The sequence below is a fragment of the Dendrobates tinctorius genome, unplaced genomic scaffold (assembly GCF_039654945.1).
Source record: "Dendrobates tinctorius isolate UK_male_01 unplaced genomic scaffold, ASM3965494v1 ptg000086l, whole genome shotgun sequence".
Classification (NCBI taxonomy): Eukaryota; Metazoa; Chordata; class Amphibia; order Anura; family Dendrobatidae; genus Dendrobates; species Dendrobates tinctorius.
In genome coordinates this window covers 8,432,680-8,446,444 of record NW_027361754.1, presented here as the reverse complement: position 1 = coordinate 8,446,444, position 13,765 = coordinate 8,432,680, and the positions used below count along the sequence as shown (strand labels likewise).

The following is a 13,765-nucleotide window of genomic DNA, read 5'->3' as shown; positions in this document are numbered from 1 at the left end:
TCTACAGCTATCCCACACGCATCCAGCAGAGCTAAAACAGCGAAATTACAATCTGTCCCCAGAACTGACTCATTTGCGGCCATTTTCCCGGAGTCTTTTCCCGCTCTGTTCTATATGGACTGTTCTTCACTAGAAGGAGACGGGAGGGTATACAAATATTATCCCTCTAGTATTCGGCTGATTTGCATAGTGACGTCTCCCAGCCAATCAGGTGAAGAGGAGGGCGGGGCTTGTTGTTTTGGGCGGGGTTGCGCTGGTGGCCGCTTCCTGTCCTTCACAGGCCGCTCAGGTCGGTGTCACAGACTGGGGATGGGCGCAGCGCAAGAGCCTGTGTGTCCAAGCACCGTGTGAGGCGAGAGCACCCCGCGGTACTGACAAGTAAGCGCGGGAATGGGATAATGCAGAGCTGTGATGTCATAATATCAGTCATAGAATCGCTACTTCCAGACACAGAGATCAGATTCTGCTGCGGCCCTGTAAATGGAGGGGGGTCGTGAATGTTTGGTTTCCCCCAGTACCTGAGACGTCATCTCCTGGAATCTGGCATCTGCAGACCCCCCACCATTCAGTGCCGAGAGATCTGTTAATCCCAGTGTGCCCTTTTAAGGGTGTGTGCACACGCTGCGGATTCTGTTGTGGTGTACAGCACCATAATATCCTATGGGAAATGGAAACTGCAGTGCAGACGGTGCGGATTTTCCGCACGGATTTGCTGCGGTTTCTAATCCGCAGAAAGAATTGACATGTCAGTTCTTTCTGTGGCTTCCGCTGCGGTTTGCCATCTCCTCCATTGTAGAGGTGATAAACCACAGGCTAATCAGCAGATAAACCGCAGGTCTTTTGACCTGCGGATTTAGATAAATCTGCGGGGAAAAATCTGCAGCAGAATCCGCAACGTGTGCACACACCCTAACAGTTGTGTACCCCCCGTATGCAATAACAGCGCCCCCTGTGGATGATTGGGGTCCTGGTGTCAGGACAGGATCCCGCAGATCAGGGAGGACGTATTTGCCCCCATATGCGGCTCCTCTACAGCTGGAACCCTTTAAACTTGGTCACGTGTCTCCAGATGATGGGGGTTATTGTACGGCCGTAATCTCCACCCTGTGACTCTCCCTGTGCTGGGGTTCTACTGCTCTCCTGGCTGTCTGGGCATGCTGGGAGTTATAGAGTCACAGCAGCTGTGACACAATCTCCTTTAATAGGAGATTGTGCATTGGGCTCAGAATTCATTACGATTTATTACAGCAAAGGAAAGTTCTCCTGGCAACAGCTGTGTGCTCCACTGTACCCAGGACTCCTGCGGGCACTAAGTATAGCCGCCCTCTCACACAGAGACCCGACGTGGTCTATGAGCCGCTGGAGGGGTCTGCCGGACCCTCACCTATGGCTCCCTGCCAATGAAATCATCACAGGTCTGCAGCGGAAGTGACAGGACATGCTGAGCATTGTAGTAACACAGCAGCATACATCCCCTTCCTGTAATGTCTATGGAATGAGTGACAAGTGTGCGCACTGAAGTCAGCGTCCTCTTCTCATCTAAATGCTAGTGAAAGTTGTTAATATAGGGGGAGATAGAGGAGGACCCCACTGTGTTGGTTCTAAAAACTAAATAACAAACTTTCTGGATCTAACGCTTTCCAGCTCTCTGCTCGCTGACCTTTATTATGGACGCTCCTTGTTGGTGATCTTGTACCATATTTTTTTTTCTGATAGACCCCCCAGAATCTTCGCAAAATAAAAAAAAAAAAAAAAAACTACTTACCTACCATTCCCCCCTTTGTACCACTTCCTTGGTTCCCCCGTGGATCTCCGAGCAGTATCCTTCTGTGACTTTGTGTCCAGTCAGTGCTGCAGCCAGTGATGAGCTGCAGTGGTCACAAGTGCATACAACTGGAGTGATACTGGATGATGAAACAGTCAGACACACAGAGCTTTATTACCCCTTCTGTCACTGTAACGAGCCGCGTGTGATCATTGCATAAAGAAGGTTCCTATTGAAAGACAGCGAGCAGAGATCTTGAAAGTCGTGATATATATAGATATGTATATGTGTAACATTTACAAAGAATAACATTAGTTTATGGAATCTGAGCTGCCCCTTTCAAACCTCATGGATACATTTGTATCACATCATCCTATTATCTGCACAGTGTGTGGATTTACCATATATTATAAATCAGAGACTCAGGAAATCGCCCCCTGGTGGCAGGATCACCATCAGCCCCACCGTGCCATCGCTTAGTGATAATTTCCCGTAAGAACTACCTGTCCCTCCTATAGCTCCTCTTGTCCACTGCTCTGTTTCCTGATACATTGTTTCACTCCGTCTACTTCTGCTGATAGGGATTATCGGTTCGGCTGTGTTGGCTCGGCGTGGCGTGACGGCTGGTCAGTATATGCGTGCAGTGTGCAGAAACACTCACCACGTTGTCTGTGCAAATCGTAATCGTGTTTCCCTCCCACAGCGCGATGTCCCTGCTGTTCGCCCGACCAACAGCTAAAATCTCCAGCAAGAAGGATAAGAGATACATGGCTGAGGTCAACGCCTCCCCCCTCAAGCACTTCGTCACCGCCAAGAAGAAGATCAATGGCATCTTCGATCAGCTCGGGGCCTACATCCAGGAAAGCTTTAGCTTCCTGGAGGGTGAGAAAACATGAAATGTGAATCCGGGATCGTGTGCAGCTCCGGGTGTGACCGGAGGACGAGATGCCATGTCTGGAGAAGGGAACTCCTGGGTTTCTGTGAGATTGCATTACAGCAGGGAATAGCTGATAACAGAGGACAATAGCTGTTATAATGCGTTACAGTACAGAATGGCTGATAACACAGGACAATAGCTGTTATAATGCGTTAGTCTGGAATGGCTGACTATACGGGACAATAGCTGTTATAATATGTTACAGTACAGAATGGCTGACTACACGGGACAATAGCTGTTATAATGCGTTACAGTATGGAATGGCTGACAACACAGGACAATAGCTGTTATAATGTGTTACAGTACGGAATGGCTGACTACACGGGACAATAGCTGTTATAATGCGTTACTGTATGGAATTCCTGATAACACGGGACAATAGCTGTTATAATGCGTTATAGTACAGAATGGCTGACTACACGGGACAATAGCTGTTATAATGCGTTACAGTATGGAATGGCGGACAACACAGGACAATAGCTGTTATAATGTGTTACAGTACAGAATGGCTGACTACACGGGACAATAGCTGTTATAATGCGTTACTGTATGGAATTCCTGATAACACGGGACAATAGCTGTTATAATGCGTTATAGTACAGAATGGCTGACTACACGGGACAATAGCTGTTATAATGCGTTACAGTACGGAATGGCTGACTACACGGGACAATAGCTGTTATAATGCGTTACAGTACAGAATGGCTGACTACACGAGACAATAGCTGTTATAATGCGTTACAGTACGGAATGGCTGATAACACAGGACAATAGCTGTTATAATGCGTTACAGTACGTAATGGCTGATAACACAGGACAATAGCTGATTCTGTAACATGTTTTCTGGTTATTTAGAAACCTACCAGAATGCAGAGCTGGATCCGGTCGCCTCGGAGGAGCAAGTCCTGGAAGTCAGGGGCTATCTCACCAACGTGAAAGGCATCAGCGAGGTGCTGGCCAGACGTCACATGAAGGTGGCCTTCTTTGGCAGGTAGGGTGCACCTGTCGCTGCTCATGAAATGTAGAGTTTAGAAAATAACTTGTATTTGTTCATGAGATGGCAGCTTTATAGCATCTTTTCTTACAACTTTCTCCTCCTGTGGTTCCTCTGCTGTTCCTCCTGCATTCACAGCTGGGTGTGGACATTCACATGGAGGTGTCCCTGCACGGTCTGACATTAGACATTGTCAGTTTGTGTAAATGCGCCCCCACCCCTTTGACAAGAAGAATGGTTTCACCCACTTGTCAAATTATTCTTCCATTTCCAGGAGGAATTACAGAGGACAGCACATTATTCTAAAACCATTTTCTTTTTTTTTGGGGTGGGGGGGATCGTCCCGGATATCATCCCCACTCATGTTATATCTTCCTTCTGCCCCAGGACCAGCAATGGGAAGAGCACTGTGATTAACGCCATGCTGTGGGACAAGGTCCTCCCTTCTGGGATCGGCCACACCACTAACTGCTTCCTGCGAGTGGAGGGGACTGATGGGAACGAGTCCTATCTTCTGACCGATGGGTCAGAGGAGAAGAAAAGTGTCAAGGTGACCAACCGCACTTATTATGCTTTCTATGTCAAATAGGATGCAGCAGTTGTCAGTGCCGCATCATTTCCACATTTCTGCTTGCTGATTGGGAAGCAAAAGTCCTTAATGACAATCCTGGAAGCAAATGAAAATGTGCTGTTTCGTTTTCTGCATCGCTTATTACAGATCCCTGTCCCGCCACACCCTGCAACTCCTCTGTCTTCCACTCATTGACAGCAAGCAGATGTTAAAACTTGCAGTGTGTTGTTTTTAAAGGGGTTCTCCGGCGCCGCTCGCTTCTGCGTTAGATATGCAGAAATGATACATAACTGCCTGGATGCCTGCACATTCCCCGGGTATCTTACACCTGCACACCCTGGCAAATATATGGAGACATGCCGTCATCAATGCGGTTGATAGCGTCACCAGTGAACCCCTTTAAAGGGAATCTGTCACCCTTTTTTTGAGATATCATATAATGATATCATTCGTGTGTCACATAAGGATTCTCTTAGTACTTTTGCTTCCCCCTGACCCCGCACCTTTCATGCATAAATACCTTCTTTATATCGGTTCAGATATATGTAAATTGCCGCTGTCCGGTCCGATGGGCGGGGCTTTTTTGCCTGCTCCCCCCCCCCCGTCTTGCTCTACGCATTTCTTCTTTCTTCTTCCTTCTTCCTGCATTCACGTATTGTTTCAGCGCTTGCGCGTTGCAAAGGCCTCCGGCGCTTGCGCAGTATGCTTTGTCTAACTGTGGGCAAAGCATATAATTCTTACTGCGCATGCACCGTTTTTTTCCCTGCGTCTATGACCCGGAAGTCTTCATAATGAAGACTTCCGGGTCATAGACGCAGGGAAAAATACCGGTGCATGCGCAGTAACAATTATTTGCTTTGCCCACAGTTTGGAAAAGCATACTGCACAAGCGCTGGAGGCCTTTGCAATGCGCAAGCGCTGAAACAATACGTGAACGCAGGAAGAAGAAAGAAGAAATGCGTAGAGCAAGACAGGGAGGGGGGGAGCAGGTGAATAAGCCCCGCCCATCGGACCGGACAGCGGCAGTTTACATACATCTGAACAGATATAAAAAGGTATTTATGCATGAAAGGTGCGGGGTCAGGTGGAAGCAAAAGTACTAAGAGAATCCTTATGTGACACACAATTGAATGATATCATTATATGATATCTCAAAAAAGGGGTGACAGATGCCCTTTAACTTATGACTGCAGTGACTTTGTAGATGTTGTACAGGGTTACTGAACAGCGCCACACCTGCGCACTGGTTGTGTTTGGTACTGCAGCTGGTCTTTATTGAAGTGAAGCGTGCTGAGCTGCAATACCGCACACAACCTGTAGACAGGTGTGGCGCTCGTTTTTTTTAATTTTTTTTAGAAGAGCTAATCTTGTACTCCACCATAAGTTGTTGCATCACGTACATATCATTATGCAGAGATCTCTGTCCATTCATCCTCACTTTCCCCTTCCCTCCAGACAGTGATGCAGCTTGCTCATGCCCTTCATCAGGATGATCTTCTGGACTCTGGCTCCATGGTCAGTGTTATGTGGCCTAATTCCAAGTGTCCCCTGTTGAAAGATGACCTGGTGCTGATGGACAGGTAGCGATCACTGACCACGTGACTTGTCGCTGGGTTGTGCAGCGCCTTTCACTTCATCATTGGGGTGGTGACGGCGGGGTCTGCAGGTGGAGGCAGCGAGGACTTGCCGGTGGTGTAATATAAGCTGTAGGTCACTTTAGAATCTTCTGGGTGTGATAGTCTTTCTTCACAACTGTCGTCTGACGCTTCTGAATCTATGGAGCGGAGCTGGGTCTGGCAGAGGCGACTAACTACAGACACCGATGCCTGGGAAATACTTGTCTATTGAGAGACCAATAGTTACTGCAGAGATCAGTGTGTCTGCTCCCGTCTGATCTGCGGGGACGACGTCGGAGACCCGTTAATCTGAAGACCACAGATGCTGGGTGCAGAATGGAGGACATAACCATATTGTCTGTTTTCAGCCCAGGCATTGATGTGACCACTGAGCTGGACAGTTGGATCGATAAGTTTTGCCTTGATGCCGATGTGTTTGTCTTGGTGGCGAATTCTGAGTCCACCCTCATGCAGACAGTAAGTGCTGGTCTTGTCCCCCCCCGTCTCTGTGATCACCTTATATAACAGCTCCTCCTCCATACTTTATATTACCGCGTCTTCTCTCCCATCATAGGAGAAACAGTTTTTCCACAAAGTGAATGAACGTCTGTCCCGACCAAACATCTTTATCCTGAACAACCGGTGGGATGCGTCTGCCTCAGAACCAGAATATATGGATGAGGTGAGGCGGACGGGAGGTCCCTTGTAACATTTTACCTGCTTCTTGGAAAGCTAGATGACAGAAATTTAATCGCTATCTTAGAATATCACTACATTACTGATCCTGAGTTACCTCCTCTATTATACCTCAGAGCTGCACTCACTATTCTGCTGGTGCAGTCACTGTGTACATACATTACATTACTGATCCTGTATTATACTCCAGAGCTGCACTCACTATTCTGCTGGTGCAGTCACTGTGTACATACATTACTGATCCTGAGTAACATCCTGTATTATACCCCAGAGCTGCACTCAATATTCTGCTGGTGCAGTCACCGTGTGCATACATTACATTACTGATCCTGAGTTATATCATGTATTATACTTCAGAGCTGCACTCACTATTCTGCTGGTGCAGTCACTGTGTACATACATTACTGATCCTGAGTTAAATCCTGTACTATACCCCAGAGCTGCACGCACTATTCTGCTGGTGCAGTCACTGTGTACATACTGTACATTACATTACTGATCCTGAGTTACATCCTGTATTATACCCCAGAGCTGCACTCACTATTCTGCTGGTGCAGTCACTGTGTACATACATTACTGATCCTGAGTTACATCCTGTATTATACTTCAGAGCTGCACTCACTATTCTGCTGGTGCAGTCACTGTGTACATACATTACATTACTGATCCTGAGTTACATCCTGTATTATACCCCAGAGCTGCACGCACTATTCTGCTGGTGCAGTCACTGTGTACAAACATTACATTACATTACTGATGCTGAGTTACATCCTGTATTATACTCCATAGCTGCATTCACTATTCTGCTGGTGCAGTCACTGTATACATACATTACAGATCCTGAGTTACATCCTGTATTATACCCCAGAGCTGCACTCACTATTCTGCTGGTGCAGTGACTGTGTACATACATTACATTACTAATCCTGTACTGATCCTGAGTTACATCCTGTATTATACTCCAGAGCTGCACTCACTATTCTGCTGGTGCAGTCACTGTGTACATACATTACATTACTGATCCTGAGTTACATCCTGTATTATACCCCAGAGCTGCACTCACTATTCTGCTGGTGCAGTCACTGTGTACATTACATTACTGATCCTGAGTTACATCCTGTATTATACCCCAGAGCTGCACTCACTATTCTGCTGGTGCAGTCACTGTGTACATTACATTACTGATCCTGAGTTACATCCTGTATTATACCCCAGAGCTGCACTCACTATTCTGCTGGTGCAGTCACTGTGTACATACATTACTGATCCTGAGTTACATCCTGTATTATACTCCAGAGCTGCACTCACTATTCTGCTGTTGGAGCTTGTACACTTGGCAGCATGTGCAGCGCTTTGTCACAGTTATGTAATGGGGTGTATTCGGATTCCTGGGGATCTCTGTGTTTCCTGCCCTCTCTTCACTGCCGCATGTCTGGAATAGGTACAGTTTGAGTCATCTGTGTTTCGGCTAGAAAAAAACAACCTTTCTGATTAGTGGGGGTCCGATCATTATCAAGAAGGGGCCACCTACTAGTAGAACATGGCCGTATGTCTGCAGTTTCTTGCTGATATCATCCCGTTCCTTTCTCTGCAGGTTCGGCGGCAGCACATGGAGCGCTGCACCAGTTTCCTGGTGGATGAGCTCGGAGTCTTGGATCGAACCCAAGCAGGAGATCGCATTTTCTTTGTGTCTGCCAAGGAAGTTCTTAATGCCCGGATACAGAAAGCTCAGGGAATGCCTGAAGGAGGTACCGCAAACTGTGTGCCAGTGATCCTCCTGCTCATAGGGGAAATTAAAAACAGATCATATTTATTAATTTGGCTCATCAAATGTTTTAAGACTACAACTCCCATTATGCAATGACAGCCTTAAGAGTTGTAGTTCTGTATCAGCTAGAGAGCCACAGATTGGAGACGGTGGACAAGCTAATGAAGAAAAATAGAAATGTAATTTTTTGCATTTTTTTTTTCAGTAAATTTAAAGGGTTTGTCTGGATTTGAAAACTCATTTTCATATACCTTTAATAGAGTGGGGTCTTCATTGCTTGGCCAGAGTGGAGAATGGTGACTGTGAGTGTCACATCCCGCTCTGGACGTCCTCTCCTGTATTATGTGAATGGACGGTGTGTAATGCTTTATTTTCCCTGTGGGGGTGCTGCAGAAGAATAGATCTCCTATTGCCAGGATCATCCTAGATCACTAATGATCCCTGGGGATCCTGATAGACACTTTGTAACCAGTTTATTCACACAGGGCTTTTTTCTAACAGGTGGAGATGATCTTTCTGAAGATATGACTCCCTTTTTTATCTATTTTTTGCCTCTAGGTGGTGCTTTAGCTGAAGGTTTTCAAGTGAGGATGTTTGAGTTCCAGAACTTTGAAAGGAGATTTGAGGTATGACATTAAAGGCTCGGGGGGCAGCCTTCCACCCGCTTTGGTATTGCCAGGCACTGTTGGGAATCGCAGCTTATCTATTTTCCAAGCCCATAAAGACTTCCTGGCGCCAAGCACTGAAGCATGCCCAATCTTAATAGCTGTAATACACACACTGTCAGGATTCGGCTCTGCTTGTTGCTTTAAACTTCGCAATGGCTTTTAGTATCTCTGCTTCCTTAAGGTGAATGCCCTGAAATATTTCTATAAAATTGCGCCCTGTTTTTCTGGCAGGAATGCATCTCTCAGTCGGCGGTAAAGACAAAGTTTGAGCAACATACAATGCGAGCCAAGCATATAGCGGAGGTCCTGCGTCAGATCATGGAGTCAGTGCACGTGGCGGCCCAGGAGCAGAGGTGCGGTGCAGGACCACCTGGGAGGGCGTCTCCATCACAATCCCCTTGTTGCATATGCAACATGTACGTACCGTATATCCTCTGCAGGGTTTACTGCCTGGAAAAGCGCGAGGAGTTCAGGGACCGACTGGAATTCATCGAGAAGCAGCTGGAGCTCCTGACGGAGGATTACAGGATGAAAATCAAGCAGATCACGGACGAGGTGGAGCGACAGGTGAGAAACCGAATCATGTAAGGGGTGTAAATGAGGAGGGATGGATGATGTCCCGGGTGGATCGGTGGGCTGCCTCAAATCTCGGCTGTTTCAGGTGTCGAATGCCATGGCTGAGGAGATCCGCCGCCTCTCTGTGCTGGTAGATGACTTCCAGATGGAGTTTCATCCATCGTCTGTTGTCCTTAAAGTTTATAAAAACGTAAGAAACGTTGTGATTTCCGAAGCCATTGTCCCAGTGACTCCCATCGTCTTGTTACAAATGCTTCTTCTCTAATCCCTCCCAGGAGCTACATCGCCACATAGAGGAAGGGCTGGGCAGGAACCTGTCTGATCGCTGCTCCAGCACCATCTCTGTGTCCCTGCAGACCACCCAGCAGGAGATGATCGGTAAGATAAGGAACGAAAGTAAAGACACCTTGATTAAATCTCCCACCGTTTTGTGTGTACAGCTCCTATGCAAAATTGTGTTCGTGGCCCTGGAGAACCCATTTAAGGCTAAGACTAAGTGGCTTCTCATCCCTCTCTCTGTGTAGATGGGCTGTTTCCTCTTCTCCCATCCTCCGCCCGTTCACAGATCGACTTGTTGGTTCCCCGCCAGAGTTTCAGTCTGAGCTACGACCTGAGCTGTGATAAACTTTGCGCCGACTTCCAAGAAGACGTCCAGTTTCACTTCTCTCTCGGGTGGACGATGCTCGTGAACAGGTTCCTAGGACCTAAGAATGGCCGCAGAGCGCTGATGCCCTACAACGACCAGGTGGGTGAAGCGGCCTCTCACACTTCATTGTGAAGTCTGTAGCTTTTTATCGGTTTTACATCTTGTGTCACTGCTGTCTCCAGATACCACGTGCAATGACCCCAGTGAATCCCAGCATGCCACCGATGCAGCAGGGCGCAATGACCCAGGAGGAACTTATGGTGTCTATGGTGACTGGATTGGCATCATTGACATCCCGGACATCCATGGGTATTCTGGTGGTGGGAGGAGTGGTAAGTGCTCTGGGGTTGGGGTCATAGAGCGGCCAAAGAGTGATGGATAGGAAGTGTTTCATCCTCCCTTACATGATGTGACCTCCTCTCTTATCCCAGGTGTGGAAGGCCGTGGGCTGGCGGCTCATCGCTTTGTCTTTTGGCCTTTATGGACTCTTGTACGTATACGAGCGCCTCACGTGGACCACGAAAGCGAAGGAAAGGGCCTTCAAACGGCAATTTGTGGACTACGCAGCTGAGAAACTGCAGCTGATTGTCAGCTACACCGGCTCCAACTGCAGCCACCAAGTGCAACAGTGAGTGAGACGTATCCGTGTACAGCTGCAGCCACCAATACCTCATCTCCGCCACCATTGCTGCCGTTCAATAAAACAAGAACAATGTAAATGGCCCAAGACAACTAATATAACAAGAGGCCCCTCTCCAAATTGTCACTTTACTGATTACTGCAGCTTGAGAATTATTTAATCTTATGATATTGTGACCAGCATTTAGTGCTGCCCCCCTGGCTGTCATGACCTGTTGCCCCAATGCATTCACAGACACCACTTACCATTCTGACTTAACTCTTTTACATTTTCATAGATTGAACTCTCGTGGACCCAGAAATAATGAATATACCTATTTTTTAACTGGGAAAAATGGCGTGATTTGTTCTATCATTTTTTTTACTTTGCCCCCATACAGGACCTTGACTCTGTGCCAGTATTGCAATGTATAGTCCTCATCATGGCCTCCTATGCAGTTTGTGCATTACTAGTCTCTTCTCTATATACTTACAGGGAGCTGTCTGGGACATTCTCCCACTTGTGTCAGCAGGTGGATGTCACTAGAGAAAACCTAGAGCAGGACATCGCCGCGCTGAATAAAAAGATCGAGGTCCTGGACAGTCTGCAGAGCCGAGCCAAGTTATTAAGGTAAACTGATCGCATTGCGTTTGCTGTTGCCACCACAAGACGGCGACCTGTACACGGCTATTACTCCCATTGGCTTCCAGACAAATCTGCCACCTAGTGGCCGCAATAGGTAACACATTTTCACACGTTTTGTAAAGAGAGAGAGTGCATTATCTTTATATAAGACTCCATTTATAACTCAAGTGATAAATTATAGGAAATTTTGTTTTTTTCCCTCCAGAAATAAAGCTGGCTGGTTGGACAGCGAACTCAATATGTTCACCCACCAGTACTTGGAGCAGAGCTGATGGGGCCACGATACTGAAGCGCCAGCGAATGGGAATTTCTATAACCACTTTCTCCGTAGAGTCACGTGTCCCGACATCTCCTCCACCACTACCATGCTCAGACGTGACCTACCTTCTAATGCGTATAGTTTACATGAACTGTCCGGGACTTCCGTACTCTCTGATCATTGCCATCTCTGGGCTCGCAAATCGTACGCAGCTTCTCGTCACGCTATACTGCTGCAAAGGATGCTGGGATAGTAACAAAGGCCCCAAAAATGTCAGAAAATGCCGCTTTACCCAAAATGTCATGTGACACCGGATGGCGGGTATGAAGGACTTGAGTTTTATGTTGTCCTGTTTCTCTGCTGCTTCTGACCTGATGTTTCGCCAATTTCAAAGTTCATTAGAAACGTACCATTATAGAATCGATCCGCTTCATTTCCATAAAACCTGCAACATTCGGAAACGTGCCCACGTCCATAACATAGTTTATTTATCCAGTTTGGACGACCCCAGTTTACCAGTGGCCTTGCCCCCAGCAGCTCGATGCCCTTCATAGGATCCGGCTGCGGGGATCTCGGGTCACCGAATATTTCCACTGCAGTCTGATGGAGTGGGGTTGTCCTTTGCAGGGCTCTGGTCTGGCGGCCATGGATTACAGTCGACACCACTGGACCTAGGGTCCTGCAACTCTGCTGATCCCCAATATTAATGTATCCCTGTATTTATTACTGTACGATTCTGAGAATTTGCTATTAATGACCCCTCATTGTAAGGTTTGCATTAGGATATGAGGTTGGATATAACCATCTGTCCTCTCCACACTGAGTTTCGGTCGCTCTGTGTGTATTGGACCCAGTCCCATTTTCGGTAGGCACAGAATAGGAAGAGTTTGACTTGTACATGCAATTGTAGGAATATTGGCTGTTCTGTATGTTATATGAAAGGTATCTAGATTATAGGTGATGCCAAGATTATCAGAAACTCATGCTCTGATTCCCCCAACCCCCCCCACAGGGTGCCCTCATTTCCTTTTGTGATGTCAGATTATTTATGTCCTCTCCGTGGCATTAGAGTAGATCTGTAAATATATAAAATAAGAATGTTTTGGGTTAATGCACATTGGCTGGGTTGACTTTTTACCTTTTTCAGATGCGTCTTTTGCAAAAATACAAATCCCAACAGGCTCTGATGACATGCTGACTGGCTACAGACCATTGGTATACATTATCCTAGCTAACGAAATGTGGCTTGATTATTGCTGTCCCGGTGTTATGTCATTTTCCAGCTTAATAATAAAAAGAGCGAGCGGATTCAGAAAATGTCCTTTTATTGGACACATTTCCCGTATTCTAAAGCCCATCCTCTTATAATTAAACAAACATAACTGTAATACTGTCATTGTCCACCTGGGGGTGATGCTGAGATTATTTCCAGCAGCTGTAAAAATGCATCATATACCGGTCATCTCTGGTGTAAGACCCCTTTTAAGTACATTCTGATTGGTGGCTTGTGCCTGGTATAACACTGAGATGAATGCCGGGCGGTACCCTCCTCACTGATCCCCCTCTCCCCATCTACATTGACAAATGTGATTTGACTTGAATTGAGAAGCTGCTGGTAGAAGGCGCCGCAGCCACGAGGTGAGAAGCACTTTATGTTCTGCTCTTGTAATAAAGATGGCTGATCTAGAATGTATTTAATTTTAGCACAAGCATGAAAGGCTGTAACCTACTACATCTGAGAAATAAAACATTTCCTAAATCCTCGTCTGTAGTATTATATGGTATAAGCAGAAGAATAACGAGTGCAGCTCTGGAGTGTAATACAGGATGTGGCTCAGGATCAATAATGTAATGTATGTACACAGTGACTGCACCAGCACAATAGTGAGTGCAGCTCTGGAGTATAATACAGGATATAACTCAGGATCAGTAATGTATGTACACAGTGACTGCACCAGCAGAATAGTGAGTGCAGCTCTGGAGTATAATACAGGAGGTAACTCAG

General features: G+C 46.7%; 1 protein-coding gene across 2 annotated transcripts; it reads left to right on the top strand.

Annotated features, from left to right (window-relative positions):
* Positions 1–224: 224 nt before the first annotated feature.
* MFN2 (mitofusin 2) lies at positions 225–13,524 on the top strand. Of its 2 annotated transcripts, XM_073584994.1 has the most exons (19): positions 233–378; positions 2,347–2,391; positions 2,469–2,647; positions 3,558–3,693; positions 4,084–4,246; positions 5,723–5,847; positions 6,252–6,360; positions 6,458–6,565; positions 8,174–8,327; positions 8,906–8,973; positions 9,247–9,368; positions 9,456–9,582; positions 9,677–9,781; positions 9,867–9,969; positions 10,116–10,336; positions 10,420–10,569; positions 10,669–10,865; positions 11,352–11,486; positions 11,707–13,524. In XM_073584994.1, exons 3-19 carry the CDS (start codon positions 2,473–2,475, stop codon positions 11,771–11,773), a joined length of 2,265 nt encoding a protein of 754 aa, XP_073441095.1. In that variant the 5' UTR covers positions 233–378; positions 2,347–2,391; positions 2,469–2,472; the 3' UTR covers positions 11,774–13,524. The 2 variants fall into 2 exon arrangements, with proteins under 2 accessions (XP_073441094.1, XP_073441095.1); XM_073584993.1 differs by lacking the exon at positions 2,347–2,391 and having other exon boundaries at positions 225–378.
* The last annotated feature ends 241 nt before the right edge of the window (positions 13,525–13,765 follow it).

Coding starts and splice junctions, on each gene's coding strand:
- MFN2 (XM_073584993.1), top strand. CDS start 2,473: ATGTCCCTGCTGTTCGCCCGACCAACAGCTAAAATCTCCAGCAAGAAG. Junction 6,566..8,173: donor AACCAGAATATATGGATGAG/GTGAGGCGGACG, acceptor CTTTCTCTGCAG/GTTCGGCGGCAGCACATGGA. Junction 9,782..9,866: donor TCCTTAAAGTTTATAAAAAC/GTAAGAAACGTT, acceptor AATCCCTCCCAG/GAGCTACATCGCCACATAGA.